Source organism: Leptodactylus fuscus, chromosome 5 (genome assembly GCF_031893055.1).
Source record: "Leptodactylus fuscus isolate aLepFus1 chromosome 5, aLepFus1.hap2, whole genome shotgun sequence".
Taxonomy (NCBI): Eukaryota; Metazoa; Chordata; class Amphibia; order Anura; family Leptodactylidae; genus Leptodactylus; species Leptodactylus fuscus.
The window spans coordinates 159499954-159525060 of NC_134269.1; the positions used below are offsets into that span (position 1 = coordinate 159499954).

Sequence of the window (25107 nt, forward strand, 5' to 3'; positions counted from 1 at the left end):
ACCCCTCTTGCGTTCCTAGCATACTGAGCCGGGGAGTGTGGGGGTAAATATAACTATGTGGCAGGTGGGCTACCTACGAACTGGTTAGGGAAAGCTATTTGTATCTGACTATCTGTTGGTAGCCATGTGCTAACCCTCGGGCCTACTAGGCCCTTATTCTGTTTGGCATTTTGTGCCTGTTTGGCTGCAGTGTCCGATGGCCGGTGCTGTTTTTGCTTAACCACCAGGCCGTGTGCACTACTGGCTGCTGGGGAGGACCCTGGACTGAATTCCCGCTCCTCTGGAGCAGGGACTCCAGCCATGCTGTCCCTTTCTGATTTACTCCTCGTTCACATCTGCGTTGGTATTCCGTCTGTCCTCATGCGGACTCCCCCGGACGGAATACCAACGCAACTGCAAGCGCTGTGCAGTAAAGCACAAGGACCCCATAGACTATAATGGGGTCCGTGTGCTTGCTGTGCGCTGCCTGTAGATTGTAAAATACTTTCCTGTCCGCATGATCTCTGCGGAGTTCTGGCAGCAAGCACACGGACAACATTGTAGTCTATGGGGTCCGTGTGCATTCAACTGCACACGGCTTGCAGTTGTGTTCGGTATTCCGTTCGGGGAGTCCTCATGCAGACTCCCTCAGACGGAATACCAACACAGATGTGAACGAAGGGTTACTTTATGTAGCAGCAGCTCTAACAGCTGCTGGTGGTGCTGCAGCTCCTGTGATTGCTCCATAGCCTGGGTTTGGAAGGCGGCAGGGCGAGGGTTAAGCAGGGAGAAAGTGAAAGCAAGTTGCAGAGCTCCAAGAGGACTTCTCCGCCCAGCACTGCACAGAATAAACATGTGTGAGGCCCCTCCCCCAGATCAACTAATGAAATGGTAAACCAGCAGAGGGGAAGGGGGAAGGTACTCCCATAGCCACACGGTCACTCAATATCCAGCTAGCTTATGCAGCCAGCCGGCTTGCATTCACAGACATGTAGCTTCCTCAAAGCAGGACAGACGCGCTCATGTCCAGTATGTACACTATGGCGTAAACAGCCATCATCCACTTCCGTAAGCCACCCGCAGCTAGACACCAGTCCCAGGTCACACAATCAAATGCCGACTTCCTCGTTCTGTGCTATTGTGTGAGAGTGCGCAGGATCAGCGCTCGGCTGCTTAGGTCTGGTTCCGGGGCTGTGTGACAGCGGCTGTGGCTGCGCTGCACGTGACTTGGTGGCAGGGACTGGCGAGGGTGGCTGAGGGATGCTGCCCGTCCTGCCATGCTGCTCAACTCCCTGCTGAAACTCCTGCAGAGACAGACCTATACCTGCCTGTCCCACAGGTATGGGCTCTATCTCTGCTTTGGGGGCATGGTGCTGATGATCGTCTCGGCTCTGCAGTTTGGAGAGGTGGGTAACGCTTTCCTTGCCCCTGCCAGCTGTATGTATGATTGTGTGTATGAGTGTATGGCATGAGGTCTGCAGGAAGGTAGCATGATGATCTTAGGAGACAGACAGCTGGTACAGTATGGTATGAGACAAGTTTTACAGGGAGATGCCTTATAAACTCATTCATTCCTTCTAGTTCCTCCACTACGGACACTTTCAGGGGATGCCTACAGCTGCTATTGATGTCTTTTACATCTGTGCTATCACAATAAGACATCCTGATTCTATGGCTGCTATAATCACCAAGGACAGTGAAACCAGTTTGTCAGCTATGTCTACCTATTAGTGTCTATGCAGCATTCAGCCAAGATCATCCCATACCGGGCTGAGCAAGATCAGAGGGAAATTTGTCTGAAAGGACATATTTATCGTAAAGGTGAAAGCTGTACAATGAATGTTTTATCATCACACTGCGCATTGCGAGCCGCTGTGCATGAGCGAACAGTCCAGTCCATCCTTGTTAGCAGAGCTGGGATGACTTTTATTTTATTTATTTATTTTTATCTTTTAGTTTGTGCACCTATTTACGGTATATGTTCAAAGGTGAACCTATATGTTTTAAGAAGAACCACTATATATGGTGGATTTTGTGTTGCATGCCCTGCTTATCAAACGGCAGATTTCCATGTGGTTTTCTTGACATGAGATATCATCTGTTATCTGCTTCACACAAACATGTGGTTTGTTGGCATTTAGTAGCAGAAAATAACAGAGGATTTCAGTTTAAATGAAAAATGTGTTGGTTTTTTTTGTAATGTCTCATGATATTTTTGTGTATTGGTGCTTGGAGATGCAACAAACACAAGCAAACTCATTGTTTGTTGTTTGACAGTCACATGGGAATTTTTGTGATTGTCACACATTACTAGTAAATTTTTCCTTCTTAGCTAAACATTGAGGTTGCTCATATTTTGCCATAACTCTGGAATTGTATGGCAACTTGTGGGCCTAAGGATCCTTGGCCTAAAAGGTTTTTCTTACCATAGACACTTATGACATCTGCATTGAAATAGTACAAGACAGATTAGAAAACGGACAGGAAGTGTAGTCATAAGGACTTTCACAGTGATAACCTCAAAGAAATACTGTAGCGGTTACATACACTGCATATATTACTTCTGTTTTTTGTCTAGGCTGTAATGCAGAGCTTTTACTGAGGCAAAAAGATTATTCATTCATGCATATATAATTTTCTAATATATAGAATACAGGCAGAATACAGGAGGGCATGAGAGTAGAGGCAATGTTGCAGGCACTTATTTTTCAAGTAAGTACGATAGATCAGGGGTCCCAAAGCTGTCTCAGCCAAAAATGGCCCTCGACCTCTGCTCTGGAACCAGTGCTCTATGTAGAACAGCAGTCACAGATGATTGCTTTTTTTTCTTCTTCTCTTAAGGACTGTGCCCTTAAGTGGTTATCTAAAAAAAACAACAACATAAAACGTGGTGTGAATGCAGCTTTATAGCAAAGCAGACATTTAAAAAATTCCCCCCATGATTAATCTCTTTCATTATGTTCTTATTTTAATAAAATATTTTACACAAAAGGGAATCGGGAGGCTTGTGAGGCCAAAACAAAGCTGTGTGCCTCACGAGCAACATTTCTTTTTCAGGTGGTTCTGGAGTGGAGTCGCGATCAATATCATGTTTTATTTGATACTTACCGGGACAACATTGCTGGAAAGTCATTTCAGGACAGGTAATGTGCTCACAAGAGTTAAAACTACAAACTCATATTAAATATGTGCACACAGAAGGCTTTGTGTATTCTGCTCGCTGCACAAGACACGACTTATATTAGTGAAATGCAGCCATTCCTTTGTTTGCTTAATATGGTACTGCTCACAGACTGTGGAAAGAAAACAACTGGCTTAATCTGAAGTTACAGTCAGATATGGAAACCCTAACAAAATTCTTCAGCAAGGTCAGTGTGACTAAAGCCTGGTTAAATGAGCAGGAACGTTTCTGTAATGGTACAAATTTTTATCAGACATGAGGCAACTTTATGTTATCAGTTGTAACATTGCCTCCATATTTTACTGCTGCCATTGGGTTTTATCTTATTCTTGTTGGGGTTCGAAAGAAGGCAAATCTTAAAAATAACAAGTTATCCATACTTCAGCTACCTACGTTACTGCGTATGCCTTCAGACCACGGTTTCATTCAGAACGGTGGACAAAGAACCCCCATGCTCCTGATCAGTGGGGGCCTGAGCATTTGGATACACACTGATCTGCAAGATATCTCCTATGCTAGGGGAAGACTTGTTTTGTAGGAAAACTCCTGTTATTTCAACAAACTTTGAATAAATCAGTAGTACAGTGTGTTTATATGAGGAATATTATTTTTTTTACCATTATATGACTTTGCAGTTTGTAGCAGTTGTCTCCTCCGCATTCTCTATTTGTAGTTTGCAGTTCTCCCTGAGCTGGTTGGTGTTGACTAGCTGCACACAGAAAGTAGAGGCAAATTTCCTGTACAACTGTTTCTCTGTCACTCACAAACAGGGGCCATGCTGGGCATATATAGAAAAGTACTGCCATAGACTGATGTTACTAAAGCTAAAATGGAACCTTTTTGGGTTACTAACCCAATCACATGTCCTTATGGACACTAAGTCCCAAATAGTCCTGTTGTAAAGCTGTCTGCACCAGCATTGGAAAAAAAAAAAAAAATTCTACTTACCAGTGTCTGTATTCCTGGCGTCTGTGCAGTGGTTTGATGATGCTGGGAAAGTACACCTTGGATTCAGTGCGCATGCACTAGATCTCAGGCGCCAGGAACACCATAGATGATTCTGATTTAACTCTAGGTGAGTATAAAGGTTTGTGGGGTTTTTATGCAGGCATAGAAAATTTTACAACAGTGCTATTTGGGACACTTAACCCCCAGTCCATAAGGATCAGAATGTGATTTAAATGTCTCCTTAGCCCATGTTTTTACCTGTACTCCTGCATTCCTTCCCTCTTCTTAGGCTTCTATATACATGTGTAATCTGTGTCATGTGGTTTGTCCGTCTTGAGACAGATATAGTAAGGATTTTCAGAGTGAAAATCAGTTCAGCAGAGAGAGGGGAAGCAGGGAAGGGTTGTGATAAAAGCAGAGAAAGGCATTTTCCTCTGCTTAGATATATTATAAATTTCTTATCACCTGAACTATTCATTTATTTTAAGTTTATTAAAAAGTTAGTGACCATTTATTGACCAAATTTGGTTCTGCACTGGTGTTTTTTTTTCCACTTGTCACTAATGTGTACAGAGTTCTAAACCAATATTTACACTTTAATGTTGACAAACTAATTTACTTTACATAATGTTTACTTTGCATTGTTGGCAGATTTATTTTGTGACCAATACATCAATCTGTCAAATAAATAATTTTTCCTATGTATTTGTTTCTCTTCCTTTGTGTGGGCTTCATACAGGCTATGTCTCCCCATGCCCATTGATGTTGTATATACCTGGGTTAATGGTACTGATCCGGAGCTTGTAAAGCAGCTACGGGATGTTCGAGAGCAAATGGAAGAAGAGCAAAGGGCGTTGAGGTAAATGGCAAACAATAATTCAATAATAGAGATGAGCGAACAGTGTTCTATCGAACTCATGTTCGATCGGATATTAGGCTGTTCGGCATGTTCGAATCGAATCGAACACCGCGTGGTAAAGTGCGCCATTACTCGATTCCCCTCCCACCTTCCCTGGCGCCTTTTTTGCTCCAATAACAGCGCAGGGTAGGTGGGACAGGAACTACGACACCGGTGACGTTGAGAAAAGTAGGCAAAACCCATTGGCTGCCGAAAACATGTGACCTCTAATTTAAAAGAACAGCGCCGCCCAGGTTCGCGTCATTCTGAGCTTGCAATTCACCGAGGACGGAGGTTTCCGTCCAGCTAGCTAGGGCTTAGATTCTGGATAGGCAGGGACAGGCTAGGATAGGAAGGAGAAGACAACCACAACAGCTCTTGTAAGAGCTAAATTCCAGGGAGAAGCTTGTCAGTGTAACGTGGCACTGACGGGCTCAATCGCCGCAACCCAGCTTTCCCAGGATCCTGAATGGAATACACTGTCAGTGTATTCCCGTATACCCGATATATACCCCGATACCCGTTCCAACGGTGTGCCCCCCCACCTTCACCCCAGAAATACCCTGCAAGTCCCCTAGCAATAGAATTGGGGCTATATACACCCACAATTTTTACTACTGGTATACAGTGCCATTGTCTGACTGGGAATTCAAAGAATATATTGGGGTTATAAATACCCTCATTTCTTGCTACTGCCATATAGTGCCAGTTTCTGACTGGTAATTCAAAGAATATATTGGGGTTACGTGCACCCACAATTTTTACTACTGGTATACAGTGCCATTGTCTGACTGGGAATTCAAAGAATATATTGGGAATACAAATACCCTCATTTCTTGCTACTGCCATATAGTGCCAGTTTCTGACTGGTAATTCAAAGAATATATTGGGGTTACGTGCACCCACAATTTTTACTACTGGTATACAGTGCCATTGACTGGGAATTCAAAGAATATATTGGGGTTATAAATACCCTCATTTCTTGCTACTGCCATATAGTGCCAGTGTCTGACTGGGAATTCAAAGAATATATTGGGGTTACGTGCACCCACAATTTTTACTACTGGTATACAGTGCCATTGTCTGACTGGGAATTCAAAGAATATATTGGGAATACAAATACCCTCATTTCTTGCTACTGCCATATAGTGCCAGTGTCTGACTGGGAATTCAAAGAATATATTGGGGTTACGTGCACCCACAATTTTTACTACTGGTATACAGTGCCATTGTCTGACTGGGAATTCAAAGAATATATTGGGAATACAAATACCCTCATTTCTTGCTACTGCCATATAGTGCCAGTTTCTGACTGGTAATTCAAAGAATATATTGGGGTTACGTGCACCCACAATTTTTACTACTGGTATACAGTGCCATTGTCTGACTGGGAATTCAAAGAATATATTGGGAATACAAATACCCTCATTTCTTGCTACTGCCATATAGTGCCAGTTTCTGACTGGTAATTCAAAGAATATATTGGGGTTACGTGCACCCACAATTTTTACTACTGGTATACAGTGCCATTGTCTGACTGGGAATTCAAAGAATATATTGGGAATACAAATACCCTCATTTCTTGCTACTGCCATATAGTGCCAGTTTCTGACTGGTAATTCAAAGAATATATTGGGGTTACGTGCACCCACAATTTTTACTACTGGTATACAGTGCCATTGTCTGACTGGGAATTCAAAGAATATATTGGGAATACAAATACCCTCATTTCTTGCTACTGCCATATAGTGCCAGTGTCTGACTGGGAATTCAAAGAATATATTGGGGTTACGTGCACCCACAATTTTTACTACTGGTATACAGTGCCATTGTCTGACTGGGAATTCAAAGAATATATTGGGAATACAAATACCCTCATTTCTTGCTACTGCCATATAGTGCCAGTTTCTGACTGGTAATTCAAAGAATATATTGGGGTTACGTGCACCCACAATTTTTACTACTGGTATACAGTGCCAATTTCTAACTAGGAATTCAAAATGCGCAAGGCTCCCGGAAAGGGACGTGGACGAGGCCGTGGGCGAGGTCGGGGGAATGGTTCTGGGGAGCAAGGTAGCAGTGAAGCCACAGGGCGTCCCGTGCCTACTCCTGTGGGGCAGCAAGCATTGCGCCACTCCACAGTGCCAGGGTTGCTTGCCACATTAACTAAACTGCAGGGTATAAACCTTAGTAGGCCCGAGAACCAGGAACAGGTCTTGCAATGGCTGTCAGAGAACGCTTACAGCACATTGTCCAGCAGCCAGTCAGACTCTGCCTCCTCTCCTCCTATTACCCAACAGTCTTGTCTTCCTTCCTCCCAAAATTCCGAAGCTTTACAGAACAATAACCCAAACTGTCCCTGCTCCCCAGAGCTGTTCTCCGCTCCTTTCATTGTCCCTCAACCTGCCTCTCCACGTCACGATTCCACGAACCTAACAGAGGAGCATCTGTGTCCAGATGCTCAAACACTAGAGTCTCCTCCATCTCCGTTCGATTTGGTGGTGGATGACCAGCAACCCACCCTCATCGACGATGATGTGACGCAGTTGCCGTCAGGGCATCCAGTTGACCGGCGCATTGTGCGGGAGGAGGAGATGAGACAGGAGTTGGAAGAGGAAGTGGTGGATGATGAGGACACTGACCCGACCTGGACAGGGGGGATGTCAAGCGGGGAAAGTAGTGTGGATGTTGAGGCAGGTGCAGCACCAAAAAGGGTAGCTAGAGGCAGAGGCAGAGGTCAGCAGCTTAGGCGAAGCCAGGCCACACCCGGAATCTCCCAAGATGTTCCAGTTCGTACCCAGCCCCGAAAAACTCCCACCTCGAGGGCACGTTTCTCGAAGGTGTGGAGTTTTTTCAAGGAATGCGCCGAGGACAGATATAGTGTTGTCTGCACAATTTGCCTCTCGAAATTGATTAGGGGCTCTGAGAAGAGCAACCTGTCCACCACTTCAATGCGCCGTCATTTGGAATCCAAGCACTGGAATCAGTGGCAGGCAGCAACGGCAGGACAAAGGCCGCCTGCCGTTCACGCCACTGCCACTGCCTCTGCCACTGCCACTGCTGACTGTGCTGGCGATGCACTCCAGAGGACGAGCCAGGACACCACTTCATCTGCCTCCGCCACTTTGTTGACTTCTACCTCATCCTCCCCTGGTCCTGTCTTATCTCCTTCTCCTGCACCATCAAAGGCACCATCAGGCGTTTCTTTACAACAACCCACCATCTCTCAGACATTGGAGCGGCGGCAGAAATACACTGCTAACCACCCACACGCGCAAGCCTTGAACGCCAACATCGCTAAACTGCTGGCCCAGGAGATGTTGGCGTTCCGGCTTGTTGAAACTCCCGCCTTCCTGGACCTGATGGCAACTGCAGCACCTCGCTATGCCGTCCCTAGCCGTCACTACTTCTCCCGGTGTGCCGTCCCCGCCTTGCACCAGCACGTGTCACTCAACATCAGGCGGGCCCTTAGTTCCGCGCTTTGCACAAAGGTCCACTTGACCACCGACGCGTGGACAAGTGCATGCGGACAGGGACGCTACATTTCACTGACGGCACACTGGGTGAATGTAGTTGAGGCTGGGACTGCTTCCCAAACTGGCCCGGTGTACCTCGTCTCCCCGCCTAACATTCCTGGCAGGGACACGAGAAGAACACCCCCCTCCTCCTCCTCCTCTACCGCCTCCTCCTCCGCCACCGCCTCCTCCTCCGCTGTTAGATTGACCCCAGCTACGAGTTGGAAACGTTGCAGCACTGGCGTTGGTAGACGTCAGCAGGCTGTGCTGAAGCTGATCAGCTTGGGGGACAGACAGTACACTGCCTCCGAGGTGAGGGATGCCCTCCTCGATGAGACGGCAATATGGTTTGAGCCGCTGCACCTGGGCCCAGGCATGGTCGTTTGTGATAACGGCCGGAACCTGGTAGCAGCTCTGGAGCTTGCCGGACTCCAACATGTTCCATGCCTGGCCCACGTCTTCAACCTAGTGGTGCAACGTTTCCTAAAGAGCTACCCCAATGTTCCAGAGCTACTGGTGAAAGTGCGGCGCATGTGCGCCCACTTTCGCAAGTCGACAGTAGCCGCTGCTAGCTTAAAATCTCTCCAGCAACGCCTGCATGTGCCACAACACCGGCTTTTGTGCGACGTCCCCACACGCTGGAACTCAACGTTTCAGATGTTGAATAGAGTGGTTGAGCAGCAGAGACCTTTGATGGAATACCAGCTACAAAACCCTAGGGTGCCACAAAGTCAGCTGCCTCAGTTTCACATCCATGAGTGGCCATGGATGAGAGACCTTTGTGACATCCTACGGGTCTTTGAGGAGTCCACAAGGAGGGTGAGCTCTGAGGATGCGATGGTGAGCCTTACAATCCCGCTCTTGTGTGTTCTGAGAGAATCCCTGATTGACATCAGGGATAACTCAGATCACACAGAGGAGTTAGGGATAGCATCCGATCCGTCACAGCTGGAGAGTAGGTCCACACATCTGTCCGCTTCACTGCGTTTAATGGAGGAGGAGGAGGAGGAGGAGGAAGAAGAGTTGTCCGATGATGTGATGGTGATACAGGAGGCTTCCGGGCAACTTCGAATCGTCCCATTGTTGCAGCGCGGATGGGTAGACATGGAGGATGAGGAGGAAATGGAGATTGAACTTTCCGGTGGGGCCAGAGGAGTCATGCCAACTAACACTGTGGCAGACATGGCTGAGTTCATGTTGGGGTGCTTTACAACCGACAAGCGTATTGTCAAAATCATGGAGGACAACCAGTACTGGATCTTTGCTATCCTTGACCCCCGGTATAAAAACAACATCTCGTCTTTTATTCCGGTAGAGGGGAGGGCCAATCGCATCAATGCTTGCCACAGGCAATTGGTGCAGAATATGATGGAGATGTTTCCAGCATGTGACGTTGGCGGCAGGGAGGGCAGTTCCTCCAGTAGGCAACCAAGTTCTCACCGGTCCACACAAACGAGGGGCACACTGTCTAAGGTCTGGGACACCTTGATGGCACCCCCTCGCCAAAGTGCCGCCACGGAGGGTCCTAGTGTCACCAGGCGTGAGAAGTATAGGCGCATGTTGCGGGAATACCTTTCCGACCACAGCCCTGTCCTCTCCGACCCCTCTGCGCCCTACACGTATTGGGTGTCGAAGTTGGACCTGTGGCTTGAACTTGCCCTATATGCCTTGGAGGTGCTGTCCTGTCCTGCCGCCAGCGTCCTATCTGAGAGGGTGTTCAGTGCAGCCGGTGGCATCATCACTGACAAGCGCACCCGTCTGTCAGCTGAGAGTGCCGACCGGCTCACTTTGATAAAAATGAACCACCACTGGGTAGAGCCGTCATTTTTGTGCCCACCTGTGTAAAGCACCCCAACATGAAACTCCATGTCTGTACTCAACCTCTCCAATTCCTCCGCATCCTCATACTCATCCACCATAAGCGTTGCACAATTCTGCTAATACTAGGCTCCCTCCACCCTGATTTCCCCCAACTCTGCTGGTTAGAGGCTCCCTCCACCCTGATTTCCACCAACTCTGCTGGTTAGAGGCTCCCTCCACCATGAATTTGCCCAAACTGGGCTGTTTAGAGGCTCCCTCCACCATGAATTGGTCCAAACTGGGGTTTTTAGAGGCTCCCTCCACCATGAATTGGTCCAAACTGGGCTGTTTAGCGGCTCCCTCCACCATTAATTGGTCCAAACTGGGCTGGTTAGAGGCTCCCTCCACCATGAATTTGCCCAAACTGGGCTGGTTAGAGGCTCCCTCCACCATGAATTGGTCCAAACTGGGGTTTTTAGAGGCTCCCTCCACCATGAATTGGTCCAAACTTGGCTGTTTAGAGGCTCCCTCCACCATTAATTGGTCCAAACTGGGCTGGTTAGAGGCTCCCTCCACCATGAATTGGTCCAAACTGGGTTTTTTAGAGGCTCCCTCCACCATGAATTGGTCCAAACTGGGGTTTTTAGAGGCTCCCTCCACCATGAATTGGTCCAAACTGGGCTGTTTAGCGGCTCCCTCCACCATTAATTGGTCCAAACTGGGCTGGTTAGAGGCTCCCTCCACCATGAATTTGCCCAAACTGGGCTGTTTAGAGGCTCCCTCCACCATGAATTTGCCCAAACTGGGCTGGTTAGAGGCTCCCTCCACCATGAATTGGTCCAAACTGGGGTTTTTAGAGGCTCCCTCCACCATGAATTGGTCCAAACTGGGCTGGTTAGAGGCTCCCTCCACCATGAATTGGTCCAAACTGGGTTTTTTAGAGGCTCCCTCCACCATGAATTGGTCCAAACTGGGCTGTTTAGCGGCTCCCTCCACCATGAATTGGTCCAAACTGGGCTGTTTAGCGGCTCCCTCCACCATTAATTGGTCCAAACTGGGCTGGTTAGAGGCTCCCTCCACCATGAATTTCCCAAAACTTGGCTGTTTAGAGGCTCCCTCCACCATTAATTGGTCCAAACTGGGCTGGTTAGAGGCTCCCTCCACCATGAATTTGCCCAAACTGGGCTGTTTAGAGGCTCCCTCCACCATGAATTGGTCCAAACTGGGTTTTTTAGAGGCTCCCTCCACCATGAATTGGTCCAAACTGGGCTGTTTAGAGGCTCCCTCCACCATGAATTTGCCCAAACTGGGCTGGTTAGAGGCTCCCTCCACCATTAATTGGTCCAAACTGGGCTGGTTAGAGGCTCCCTCCACCATGAATTTGCCCAAACTGGGCTGGTTAGAGGCTCCCTCCACCATGAATTGGTCCAAACTGGGTTTTTTAGAGGCTCCCTCCACCATGAATTTGCCCAAACTGGGCTGGTTAGAGGCTCCCTCCACCATGAATTGGTCCAAACTGGGTTTTTTAGAGGCTCCCTCCACCATGAATTTGCCCAAACTGGGCTGGTTAGAGGCTCCCTCCACCATGAATTGGTCCAAACTGGGTTTTTTAGAGGCTCCCTCCACCATGAATTTGCCCACACTGGGCTGGTTAGAGGCTCCCTCCACCATGAATTGGTCCAAACTGGGGTTTTTAGAGGCTCCCTCCACCATGAATTTGCCCAAACTCTGCTGGTTAGAGGCTCAATCCACCCTGATTTTCAAAACAAATGTTGGTGCCAACCTCAACTTACTACAAGGGCCAAATTCACTGCTGGTGACAAGCTCTCCTCACTGCAAGTGCCAAATACACATGTTTCAAGGTGTTTTCCTACTGTCAGAGAGGTGGTATTGAGTGTGTAAAGTGTGTAGTTGTTAGGCTGTGATGTTGGGGTAATAGAGGGTCTTTGGTGTGTTAGATGCCCCCAGACATGCTTCCCCTGCTGTCCCAGTGTCATTCCAGAGGTGTTGGCATCATTTCCTGGGGTGTCATAGTGGACTTGGTGACCCTCCAGACACGGATTTGGGTTTCCCCCTTAACGAGTATCTGTTCCCCATAGACTATAATGGGGTTCGAAACCCATTCGATCACACGAACATTGAGCGGCTGTTCGAATCGAATTTCGAACCTCGAACATTTTAGTGTTCGCTCATCTCTATTCAATAATATTAAGCTGGGTTTCGTCTTCTAATTGTTTAGTAAGAAAACAGAAATATTGTACTTAAAGTTTAAGTGTATTAACCCTTAAGTAATATAATGGTGTCTATCATGCACCACTATCATACACATATCATTATGATAGACACCATGATAGTACTTAAGGGTTAATGCCATCTATATTGTCATTGCTGATATTGCATCATACCACATTGTACTTAAAAGGAGTCTGTCACCAGAATCCAACATATTAACCTAGCCCTGACAGGTTATGGTGAGTTTTCTCCATGTGAATTGATGCCTCCATTGCTGACTTATTGCTGTCTTTGTTGATATGCAAATCAGCTATTTGCTGCTACAAGGGGATTGTCGTTAACCACTTTTGAGCTCCAAATAGCTCATTTACATATTCACTGAAATCACCATAACTTGGCAACGGTCCACAATGGAAAAACACGGTGGCATTCGTGTTTCACTTGTCCTGTGTCTTTTTACATGTCGTAAGTGCGTTGTTTTTTTTTTGTTTTGTTTTTTTGTTTTCCTTGGTTTCTTTTGTAATATGCATTTTATGGAACTTTTTGAATTAAAAGTTATGTTTTATTAATTACCATTGTCCTGGATGCTGAATTACAAGTTTTTTGTTCTATGTTGCATTTGACCTGGACCGGGAGGTTTGTGGTTTTTCGTACACCAGCATTTTTTTATATATATACTGATATACACTTATATTTATTTCATTTATTTTTTTAAATGTAGATTGTGAGCCCCAGATAGAGCTCACAATGTACATTTTTCTCCTATCAATATGTCTTTTTTGGAATATGGGATGGAAATCCATGCAAACACGGTGAGAACATACAAACTCCTTGCAGATGGTTTTTTGCCCTTGGCGGGATTTGAACACCAGGACCCAGCGCTGCAAGGCTACAGTGCTAACCACTGAGCCACCGTATGGCCCCTGCACTTATATTTATATGGGCTGTGGATTACGTTTATTTTTCCAATGGAAAAACACTGTTTGATTTAGTTGACCCTAATCTATGTATCTGAGGAGCTGGTATTATACTCTGGATCTTGTTGACAATCTCCCTTCAAAAGGGTATTCCCACTTCCAGAGCGTGAACAGTACCTCTGTTACCTCTATGTAAATAAAGAGATAACAGTGTGCTGTACCTGCCAGTCTGTCACTGAAACCAGGAAGTGGAGGGGAGTGGCAGCTAGTAACATTTCGAACAGGGCCTGGGGCAAGGTAACCACATGGATTTTTAATACTATCCACAGGATAGGTCATCAGTATGCGATCTGTGAGGGTCCAACACATGGCCCCCTCACGGAACAGCTGTGCCTCCAGATGGTGGAAGTTACATCAGTGGATGGGGGGCATATGCAGGCTGCTATGATTCAAGTAAAAGAAGTGGCACTGCAATTCCTGGGACAGCTTCTATAGAATGGATTGGGCTGTTGCTTGCACTCCCCATCTACTGCTGTAACTTCTGGTGGCCCCCACAGAACACATACTGGTGACCTATCTTTTGGATAGGTCATCAGTATGAAGAATCCATTTGGGTAGACTCAATGCATGTTACTGATATAACAGGTATGTTTGATTTTCAACATCATTTTTACGTTCTAAATACATTTTATTTACATTTTTTTAGTGTTCTTGTAGCCTACATAACATTAGCTCTTAAATGGTACAGTAATGTAGCCTGTGTGTACAAAGCACTTATCATCCTTTAATATTTTCTTAGGGAACTTATTGGAAGTAACAAAACAGAGCCAACAAGAAAAGGGTAAGTCTATATAATTTGTATTTATTTGGAAGTCTACTGAACCTCTATATGGTTAGACTTATGTGAACAGTCTGTGTTATCATTTCTGATGGAGTGAGAAGTAATCCACAAGTACATGACTTGACTCAATGTATCCCTTATGGGTAGACATTTGAATTGGTCCCTGGTCACACAAGCTTTGCAATAAGATTTCAGCATTGTTTAGTTGCCAAAGATGTTCACATTCTGACAGGAGCGCTGGCAAGCACATATATCTATTCTTTAAGCTGTCCTTGCAGCTCCAGTGCTGATGCTCTGATGGTCACCATGCCAAACTTGGATGATTGTAAGCTCTTGCGAGCAGGGCCCTCAATCCCATTGTGTGATTGTGTGACTATTTCTTTGTAATGTATCTTTTTGTTTGTACTTGAACCCTACAAATTGTACAGTGCTGCGGAATATATTTCCATTATATAAATATATAAAATATAATGTAATGCAGTCCTGTACCAGTAAATATGTGACATGATCTCAGAGATACCTTCCACGTAATTCTGGAATATAAACGAAGATTGGTGGGGAAATCAGTGGAGCATCAGCATTGTAGCCTTATCTCTTTATCAAATATACAATGTTTTCCAACCCTTGAACAGGCATATTAGCAAATACATACAGTGTGTTTGATTTTTTTGCTTTTTTTTTTTTTTTTTTTTTTAAAGGCCCCATTTGCCTGTTATACTTTCCTTGGTCTCTGGTGGTTTTCTTGTTCTCCTGGGATATGGCAATCGCTGCTTAACTATCGCATTGACTGTAGTATCACATATCAGTGATGTGCAAATTACATGGAACTGAGCATAGAAGCCTGGAAAAAAAGTAATCAGATTTAATTGGGTCAGTTTGCAAGATATATGTAGGATTTTGTTGAAGGGAGGTAGGAATACTCCTTCAGTTTGTCAACTGGCACAGACTTGACTATTTAATTCCCAGAAAACCCTTTTAATGCAGAAAGAGTAACTGAGAATTATTAGGATGTTCTAGGACAAGGCCGTACACATTACAGTATTCTTGTCGTTTAGGAGAAAAAGGTTTAGACAAATGGATCATAACTGCCTAATCCTTTTGTTCTCAGGAAGATAAGCTGCTGCCAGAGGATGCAAGCATCATTTTACCCTTCCCACATTTAGTACACATACACTGCTCAGCCGAGCGTGCCCATGTATGGGTGGATTGGATGAGATAGCTGTCAGCCAAAAGTTCATTTAATTTATGGGTATGGCCAGTATAACAATGCAGCATCAAATTCAAATACACCTTTGGTTAAGATGAGATAATCCTTTAATAGTCCCACAGTGAGGAAATTTCAGTATGTTACAGCAGCATAGTAATACAGATACAGGATAATAAAAACAGTAATATATTACAGAAGTAGACACACATATACTGAGGAAAAGAAGATATACTAGGAGTCCGTAACAGCTAAGTAAGAGCAGACAGAAAGAAGACTTCAGGGTCACTTAGTTCTCTGTGCGGAGTGATCTTCGCTTGGTCTGATGTAGATTATGCAGCCTGATCGCGGTTGGAAGGAAGGAAGGACTTGTGATAGCGCTCCTTCTCACACTTGGGGTGAAGCAGTCAGTCACTGACAATACTGCCAAGTGCCGTCAAGGTCTCATACATGGGATGGGATGGGATTTATTCTCCCGCATGGAGCTCACCACAGACAGTATCCTTCTATCACCCACTATCTCCCCAGGACAGAGCTGGCCCTTCTGATCAGCCTGTCAAGTCTGTTTCTGTCCCTGGTTGATATAGTGTTATAGTGTTATTTAAAGAAAAAGGGTCAGTGTCACCTTTTAATATGTTCAAGTAAATATCTGTTCATTTCATTATTAGTAGTCCAGTAGGTGGTCCTACTAAATGAATGACCGCTAATTCTGTATACACACTTCTAGACGGAAGATTGTCACTTATTAGGGCCATCTACTGAGCCCCTAAGCCCAGAACAAGCAGATATTTAAATTAATGTGCAAGCTACAGGATATTTCCCTACAAAACTGTATAGCAATCTGCTTGGCTCCTCCTTCTCTATAACAATCTGTCGACTGATCAGACACCATGTTCAGTATGATGGGATCCCTTTAAGATTGCTTACTCGCTAACCCTTGCATGTCATCTAGTTCTAGTGACAAGATGCTGGAGTGTCTCCTTACGCATTGCATCCGTGTCCCAATGCTTGTGCTAGACCCAGCCCTTCCAGCCAACGCCACCATGAAGGACTTACAATCAACCATGCCATTCTTTCATGCAGCTATATCATTATTTCATGTTGCAAAACCTAAGAACCCATCAACTAATGTCACAGTGATCATCTTTGAATCTCAACAAGAGGGTAAGCATTGAAATAACTTTTCATCTCAGCCTAGTGTATTATATTCCATATTTGTATGGTTCAGTCATAATCTTCCACCAAACTTGTTCTTTTTAGGCTGTGTCACTTTCTGTTGCACAATATCTTTGTAACCATTTAACTGAGTTGCTTCATTTTACTACTGCTGTTCAGCTGGCTAGATATATGGAGTATGTGAATTGAAATGAATGTCAAAGTTGACGTTGACCTAAACACTCAGTTGAGTAATTGTCTAAAGAGATATTCTGGTCACAGCAGTCTAACCCCTATGAAGGGTGTGGGACTCCCACTGATCAAGAGAACTGGGATGTTTTGCTGCCCAGTTCTGAATGCAATGGCAGGTAGGGCAATTTCACTATGCTATTGAACAAGTGTCTAAACCAGGGGTGGGCAATTAATTTTCCCATGGGGCCGCATGAGAAATTGAAACTGTTCTAGAGGGCTATGCGCGCTGCGGCAAATTTAGCTCCACCCACTTCTATATTGACTCCGCCCATTCTTAATCATTTTTCCATGTTCCCCCATAAAGTATAATCCTCCTACAGTTACCCTAACATTATACACCCCCAAATTATAACTTTTCTCTCCAAATGCCCCAAAGTATTAAGTCCCTCTCCTGGTGCCCCAGTTTAAACTGGCAGAAACTAGAGGGGACATTAAACTGGGGCAGGTGGAGGGGGATATTAAACAGTGGAGGTAGTTGGAGGGGGACATTAAATTGGGTGGCAAATAGAGGCAGACATGTCCCCCTCCAGCTACCCCCCACGGTTTAATATGCTGCCCCAGTTTAATGTCCTCCTCCATCTGCCCCCTAGTTGAATGTCGCCCCCTCCATCTGCCTTCAGTTTAACTGCCCCCAGTTCCCTCCTCTTACTCACACATACTGTCTTCTTATCTTCCTTCAGTCTCCATTCCTGGCAGCTTGCTCTTTCTGTGTAACAGCAGCCACACTGTCCCGTGTGGCTCCGCCCTCTAACGAGTTTTGGCCTATCCTAGTTGAGCTAAAGGACCTGTGATGACATCATCACAGGTCCTTTAGTGGATTTACCATTCGGCAGCTACTTTTATGCCACAAGCTATGCTGGGCTGAACAGAACCAGTCAAAGGGCCAGATGTGGCCCGCAAGCCGTACATTACCCAGGTCTGGTCTAAACTGTATAATGTAACTGGTATCCAAGTTCTCAAATTGTTATCAAAAAGTGTTTTTTGGGACATTTGACATTGGAGATCATGTATAACAGAAATTTATTGGGTCAAGACTTTTGGGTTGTTTGCTATTTATGTCTAAAAACAAAAAAATCACTTGTTACAGGTACAAATACAATGGAAATTGACACCCAGTCTTCATTTTTAACCAACCTTTTGTGGCTGAGATGAGAATTTTCTCAGGCTGCCTAAAGTAGTTGGAAGTTATGGATACAGCTGAATACAGCCGTTCTTACTTACTTTCCACATGTTCCATGGAATTACTGTAAATAGGAGTAATAGAAACCTCATAGCGTACTGAGATATGCTGTTTCTATGACTGTTATGGAAACTATATAGCTAGCTGTGCTGTGCTGTTTTGGTAATTCCTATTTACTTTTAGCTTTTTACCAAACTCTCAGCAGACTGAACAGTCCTTTAAGCCATGTATTCCCATCCAAGCAAGGTTTTAAAGGGTTTTCAAGGCTAAATAATTGTTGACCTATCCTTAGTTATCATGGGTCTGACACTCAGGCCCCTGGCCGCCCAATTGTTTAAAAAGACTGCAGTGTTTCGGTGAGCGCTTCAGCCTCTTCAGTATTTACTGATTTATTTCAGTGTTGTGTATTTGTACAGCAGTTGTTCTTTGTATCACAGCTCAGTCCACTCACTTGAATGGGGGCTGAGCTGTGTGCAACCCATGTGACTGATGAAACGAAAGCAGTTGCTACAAAAAGCTAATGCGCCGGGGTTTTTCAACTGATGAGCAATCCTAAAGAGAGGTTATCAATTAAAAAGTCTAGGAAAACCCCTTTAAATACCCTACCGCAGCCCTGCCTTGGATTGTGAGCTAGTACTCTGATTGGCTGTGCAACCTGTAAAGGAGTTCTCTGCTTTATACAAGCATTGCACTAATCTTATCATAAAGTGACCCCTGTTGGGATCCCAGAGATCAGCTGTAAACTGTGGAGAAATATGGTCATAAATGTTAATAAGGCCATAATGATTTCTGGAGCTCCTCTTTATCTTTTTATAGCAATGTAATAAACCTTTTTTTTTGACATGGTGTTTATAGCTGTTTAATTGATTCGTTTTATAATCGTTTTATCTTTTTGTCTTCTTTGTAGCGGAAACTGCACAACTGAATGCGCTGTTTGAATTCAGAAAGGAAACTTTATGGCGAGCTTATATGGTAGGTTTTACCTACAATGTTGTGTTACTTAGTCTGTTATTGTAATGCTGTCCATGTACCTCAAAGAACAAACCCTAGCATTTGGTTGACTGTTAGTACTCCAGAATCACCCTCTCTTGTCCAGGTGTGCATATTATTTCAGTGAGGAGCAGGGAATAATTTCCAGACACTTTTGGCAGTGTCTTTTCTCTAGTGGAAACAAAGGATCAAATATATTGAAATCAAAAGTTTGTCCTTCTTTCACGTCACATGATTTGTCTCAGTAACCCCCATTGATATTGAAGCCAAAATGGCTGTGCGCTTTCTTTCATAGCTTATCATGGAACGTCATCAGCAATTCAGGGACCCAAATGCAAGGCTTCACCTAATGTGATTCTAATGAAGTATCTAATTGACGTGTTATTCATTAGTATTGTAATTTGACCACCTCCAACAAGTCCATCTCTTTACATCATTTAATAGGTGCTGCTCCATTGATTCTAGCACAGATGGAATTTTTTCTCTAGCCCCCACCATCACTGAACAATAGGTTTTGTTACTTTTGCTGTCTAATATGCTATTTAGGCTCTGCTCCTGCCTGACGCCATTCTCCTTAGGCTCTTCTCCAGCCTGACGTGCCCTCCTGATGCCAAGGGTCGTGATTCTGAGCTCTGACACTGTCTCTGACTGGAGCTGTGTATCACACCCCCTGCCTGACACTGTCCTTCTGACATTACAGAGCGTAAATAGTACATCAGGCACCAAAACTAACTATACTTGTTGCTCAGGAACGTTGGAGGCTAGAGACAAAATTGTAACTGTGCTAGAATCAGTGGAGCAGCGCCAGTTAACAGATGCTAAGAACCCGAATTGGTGGAGGTGGTGAAAGGACCTCTTTAATAGACCTTATTATGCTGTACAAGTTAACTGTTCATTATTGAGTTGCTGTTTCATTTTTATTATATTTTATACTTTTTAACATTTTTATGGTATCTTTAAACAAAATCCGATGCTCTTCTGTGTTATCTGTCAGTTGAGAATAAAGGGGGTTGATAACCTCCTCCAATGTGTCTCAGTGGCATGATAGCTAACTCTGCTTTGAGTAATACAATGCACTCATTTCAACTGAGAAGCAAAATCAAAAATTTGTAGTGCGTCTTGCTTCTTTAGGATGAGATATGATTGACAGTGATGTAAAAAGCTTGTTCTGATCAGGCAAACAATTGTTACTTAATGAATATATTTTATTCATTATTACTGACTGTTACTCATTCTGTGTAAAGAACATTTCCAGTGGTTCAAAAAAATGAGATTGTCAGCACAGACATAAAGGTTTGTCTACGGTGATATAGCTTTTATCTTCATCTTTTTTTTTATTTGTCACTGGTAGATGGATATGGGGTTGGGAACCAGGTGATCACTCAGATCACGCCTTTTTCCTTACTTGTAAGCCTCTGAATGAGCTCTGTGGGATTACATTCACATCTGTCTCAGAGGCTCAGTTAGTTCAACTCAGGCTAGGTTCATATCTACGTTGGGGGTTTCCATTTGGGGGGGACCGCGGACCCCATAGACTACTGTATAATAGAATCCGTGTGGTTTCTGTTCGGTTTCCGCCCAAAAAAGGGTGAAAAATGCAGAGAGAAAAGCTCTGCTTGCAGAGTGCTTGTCTCTCCGCATTTTTCATGCAGGAGGGGAAAGGTAACCCTGAACGGAGAGCCAGCGCTGGTAGAAATGCAGACAAGAAAGTCGTGCATGATGAAAAGAATGGATACCTTATTGGATAGACCCCATCATAGTCAGTGGGGTTCTTGTGTTATTAGATCTGTGTTTACTTTACATCAACAATGTAAATGAACCAAGCCTTTTATATGGGCAGATAACTTCACCCATCCAGAATATAATAAATCGATAGGCATTTATATAAAGGACCTTTTACCTAGCCTTATGCAAACTATTGTATGATTGTTCCTGTCCCCAAACAGTTTGCACATAGTTGGCAGAAAATCTTTTGCATACATACATGGGGATATATTTTGCAGACGATGAAGATGCAAATGTGTTTAAAGGGGACAGGGATCAGGATTGAACTTTCTTATGAATGTTCATTGACACAATCCTTTTCACATGTGAAAAAGTCTTTTCGGGTTGTGACTTTAAAAGGCTTCATTGCCACATACCTTGTCAGAGGTGGAGTCTTTCACGTTAACATGAAATGTCAGATACTGGATAGTCTTCATACCCACAGTGCAATATATGCACTTCTAAAATTAAGAAATGAAGGTGCAATATGCTATATTTGCCATCGTATATCAATGTGAGGTTCTCTGTTTACTTCTGGTGATCTGTAACTTCTATACCGTATACCAGTTAACGTCTTGCTTTCTTTATACAGACCACTGACAAGGATTCTCCGGGGTTAGTACTCATGCAGGACCTGGTTTTCCTTAGTGGATTTTCATCAACGTTTAAAGACACAAATCAACTGAAGGCAAAACTCCCAGAAGTTCTGTCCTCTAAGATAAAACGGGTAATGAAACTATTCATTTATACAGAGGCCGAAGGGGCTCATACACATGAAATGGTTGGCTGATTCCACTGAAATTGTCATGTTCTTTTGCCTGTTCTTCGTGGCCACCTCTAAGCTGGTCATACACATTAGATAATAGTCAGTCGATTTTAGTAGGACCAGACAACCACCTAATATCGGGCATGTTGGATTTCACATTATAAGAGCATGAATTATTAATCAAGTGCTTTTACACTTCAGGTTATTTGGAAGGGATAGTATGAACAAGTTCCATGGCACACTGTTACAGCACACTAGTCTGGCGTGTCTATTCTGTGCAATTGTTTATGTTGACTTTCCTCTGACAACAGATGTTGCAAATATAAAGATCAGGTGTTTGTTTGTTTTTTTATGTTTTTTTTTAGACCATAAGCTGTCACAAGGCTGAGCGTGCATGTGTTTGGAGGTGATGGTGTTGTTGGTTGTCTGCTGAACCAGCGAGTGCTATAAAGCATATCTCTAAACGTTGTAATATTTAATATTAGATCTGGTTGAATGGCTAACCTATAAATAAAAGCATAAAGAATCCACAATTATAAAATAAAAACAGGTTAAAAAAGTAATATTTCATCTCGTTTCAGTTAGTAAATATTGGGAACAAATTATCTATAAGTGTTTATTGTTTCCAAGCTTTTAAACCATACACCAAGTCTGCTAATATTAGCCTACCTAAGTAACAAGCTACAATACAGACTGTAATGTTTCATCTGGTAAGCCGTATATAACCATCCAGGTGCCCTTGGAGCCAGAGTCGCTGTCCACTAAGATGTCCAAATTATTTTGCAGTAGATGTTGCAGTAATATATCTCTTTTCTATATGTCCTGTTAAGCAGTGGAATTACCCTTTATTAAGCTAGAACAGTGAGCCCCAATAAAAGCAGCTGATTTATCCCTCTCCCCATTCAGAACATATGCTTGCTTAGCCGAGTTGTCTGAACAAGGTATTTTTGGGTCTTTAGATATTGATAATGGGATCGGTAGGAATTCGGCAACCCCACAGATCAGCTGATCCTAGAGGCCACAGTTGCTAGAAGTAGAACAGTGTGCAGACTTGAGCTCACAAGAAGCACTCGTCTTTGTATGATGTGTAGTGGTAATACCGGGTTCATGCTGCTCAGAGTAAGGGGAACAGATCAGAGTATGTCTCAGAAAACTGAGCTTTAGTTGCTTTAGAACTGCAAGTCCCAGCAAGCAGTAATACTTGTTATATTCATCTTGCTGTTTGTAGTCAGTTTTGTATCATCCAAGCTACAAAATCCCATAATTAACTAATTATAGTTTATGGCAGCGTAAGTCAGCCTGTGTCCTGTCATGCTTGCGAGTCACATCGTGCGCAAATAATACTGCAAATGTAGTTAGCCAACCTAACTCGTTTATAATTATTTCCCAATCTTACAAGGTGACAATACACCTTCTACCAGTGTGTCAGATTTATCAGCATTGCCCTTCCTCCCATTTAGTTGCTCTTCATTCTGGCTAATCCTTTATTTTTCAGTTATTCTTTCAGTGTTTAGAGTGGATACGTTATTCATTTGTGTTTTTTAAAGATATCTGGTTATTAAAAAAAATTTAATTGTTAATAATATGGCATATACAATAGTTTGCTTTTACGTGTGGGCAAAGGATCATGCCATGGTATACCATAAATTATTTATTTCAATTAAAGGCATCAGCTACTTTCTAACCATTACATTTAAGTAGAATGTAGGTCAAAACTGCAACATTTTGTGTCAAGGGATAAATGGATATTTTTGATGTGTCACATACATGTGTGCGGTTTAAGCACTAGGTGGAGCCCTTTACCTTTATAATAGCTTTATCCTTTGCTACCACTGACATAGAGAATGGATCTGCAAGTGCTAAGTGCATACAATTACAATAAAAAGACAATTCAGATGTCTAGTCACATAATGTAGAAAGAATCCACATCATGTCTAATCTTTAGACATTCATGATGGATGGATGCACTGATGTACAGTACAGTAAAATGTGGGTGGGCAATCCACAAATGGTAAGTAGGAAACTATTTTATTTCGGATAATGCATTTCTGGGCTTAGTGGAAACCCACGTACTCATTCGTCAGATCTATGTTAAAAAAAAAACAAAACAAGAAAAACAAAAAATACAATTGTACATGTATATACACACACAAAATTCTATTATGAAGCAGAAAACAGTTAGCATTGGTGTAATTATTTTTTGCTTCATAATAAATTTGTGTGTATATGTGTGTGTATATATATATATATATATACCGTATATACTCGAGTATAAGCCGACCCGAATATAAGCCGACCCCCCTAATTTTACCACAAAAAACTGGGAAAACTTATTGACTCGAGTATAAGCCTAGGGGGGAAATGCAGCAGCTGCTGGAAAATTTAAAAAATTAAAATGGCCGAGTTCTTGGGTGCAGTAGATACTGGGGAAGGGGAGGGGGTGTTTTGGTTGTCTGTCTGCCCCTTCCCTGAGCTTGAGGACTGGGTTTTTTACCCCCACTGCAGATCCCTATATTTAGTAGACCGGGCACTTTCAGACACAGGGATATCTAATGTGTATGTGTGTCACAGTCATTTTCTACTTTGAGGGCAGGTTCACACTAGCGCCCAATCTCCGTTATGCATAACGGTTTCGCCATGGGCAGCAGAAGACGCTCACCAACAGACACTGAATGTCGGTTTCTGTCCTCTCCCGACAGAAAACGGAAACCTGCATAACTGAGATCAGGTGCTGGTGTGAACCCGCCTTTATATGAGTTATAGGGAAAGGAGTGATTTAGAACTTTTATTTATTTAAATTTTTATTATATATATTTTTTTTAAACTTTTTTTTTTTTTTTTTTACAATTTTTTTTAGCCCCCCCCCCCCTGGGGGATTTGAACCTGCAGTCATTTGATTGCAAGTCTCATAGACGGCAATACACTTGTACAAGTGTATACAAGTGTATTACCATCTATGGGAGATTCTCTACATTACTATTACGGCTGATCATAGACCAGCCGTAATAGTAATATAGCGATGACAGGCCTGGGAGCCTTCATTAGGCTCCCGGCTGTCGTCGGAACAGGTCGGCTCCTGCGAGCTCGCTGCGCAGGAGCCGGCCTGCATCTTTAAAGGTATGGGGCAGGCCTAAGGGGGGAGGACCTCTCCGGAGGGGGGAGGACATCTCCGGAGGGCACCTCCGCTGTAACGCTTACAGCGGAGATTCCAAAGCTTATGCCTACAATCAGAGATCTCAGGCATAAGCTTCAGCATCTCTGTTGTAAGCATTACAGCGGAGGTGCCGGTTTCTATGGCGACCGCTCTGCAGAGCAGCACCATTACACTTACATACCCGGCATCCGGACCCGGCATCCAGACGGGGCGGGTGCCGGGGCCCAAAGCATTGCCGCGCTCCTGTTTTGTTTTTTAACATAGATCAGACGAAAAGGTACGTGGGTTTCCAATAAGCCCTGAGACGCGTTATCCGAAATAAAATAGTGTA

General features: G+C 43.9%; 1 protein-coding gene across 1 annotated transcript in view; it reads left to right on the forward strand.

Moving 5' to 3' along the window:
- The first annotated feature begins 1149 nt into the window (after positions 1–1149).
- Positions 1150–25107, forward strand: part of GNPTAB (N-acetylglucosamine-1-phosphate transferase subunits alpha and beta) — a 55460-nt gene continuing 31502 nt past the window's right edge. The window contains exons 1-7 of the mRNA XM_075274578.1: positions 1150–1385; positions 3037–3122; positions 4848–4967; positions 14270–14311; positions 16468–16679; positions 19010–19074; positions 21449–21583. Coding sequence (XP_075130679.1) covers positions 1257–1385; positions 3037–3122; positions 4848–4967; positions 14270–14311; positions 16468–16679; positions 19010–19074; positions 21449–21583 — 789 coding nt within the window. The 5' untranslated portion in view covers positions 1150–1256. The remainder of the gene's footprint in view (positions 1386–3036; positions 3123–4847; positions 4968–14269; positions 14312–16467; positions 16680–19009; positions 19075–21448; positions 21584–25107) is intronic.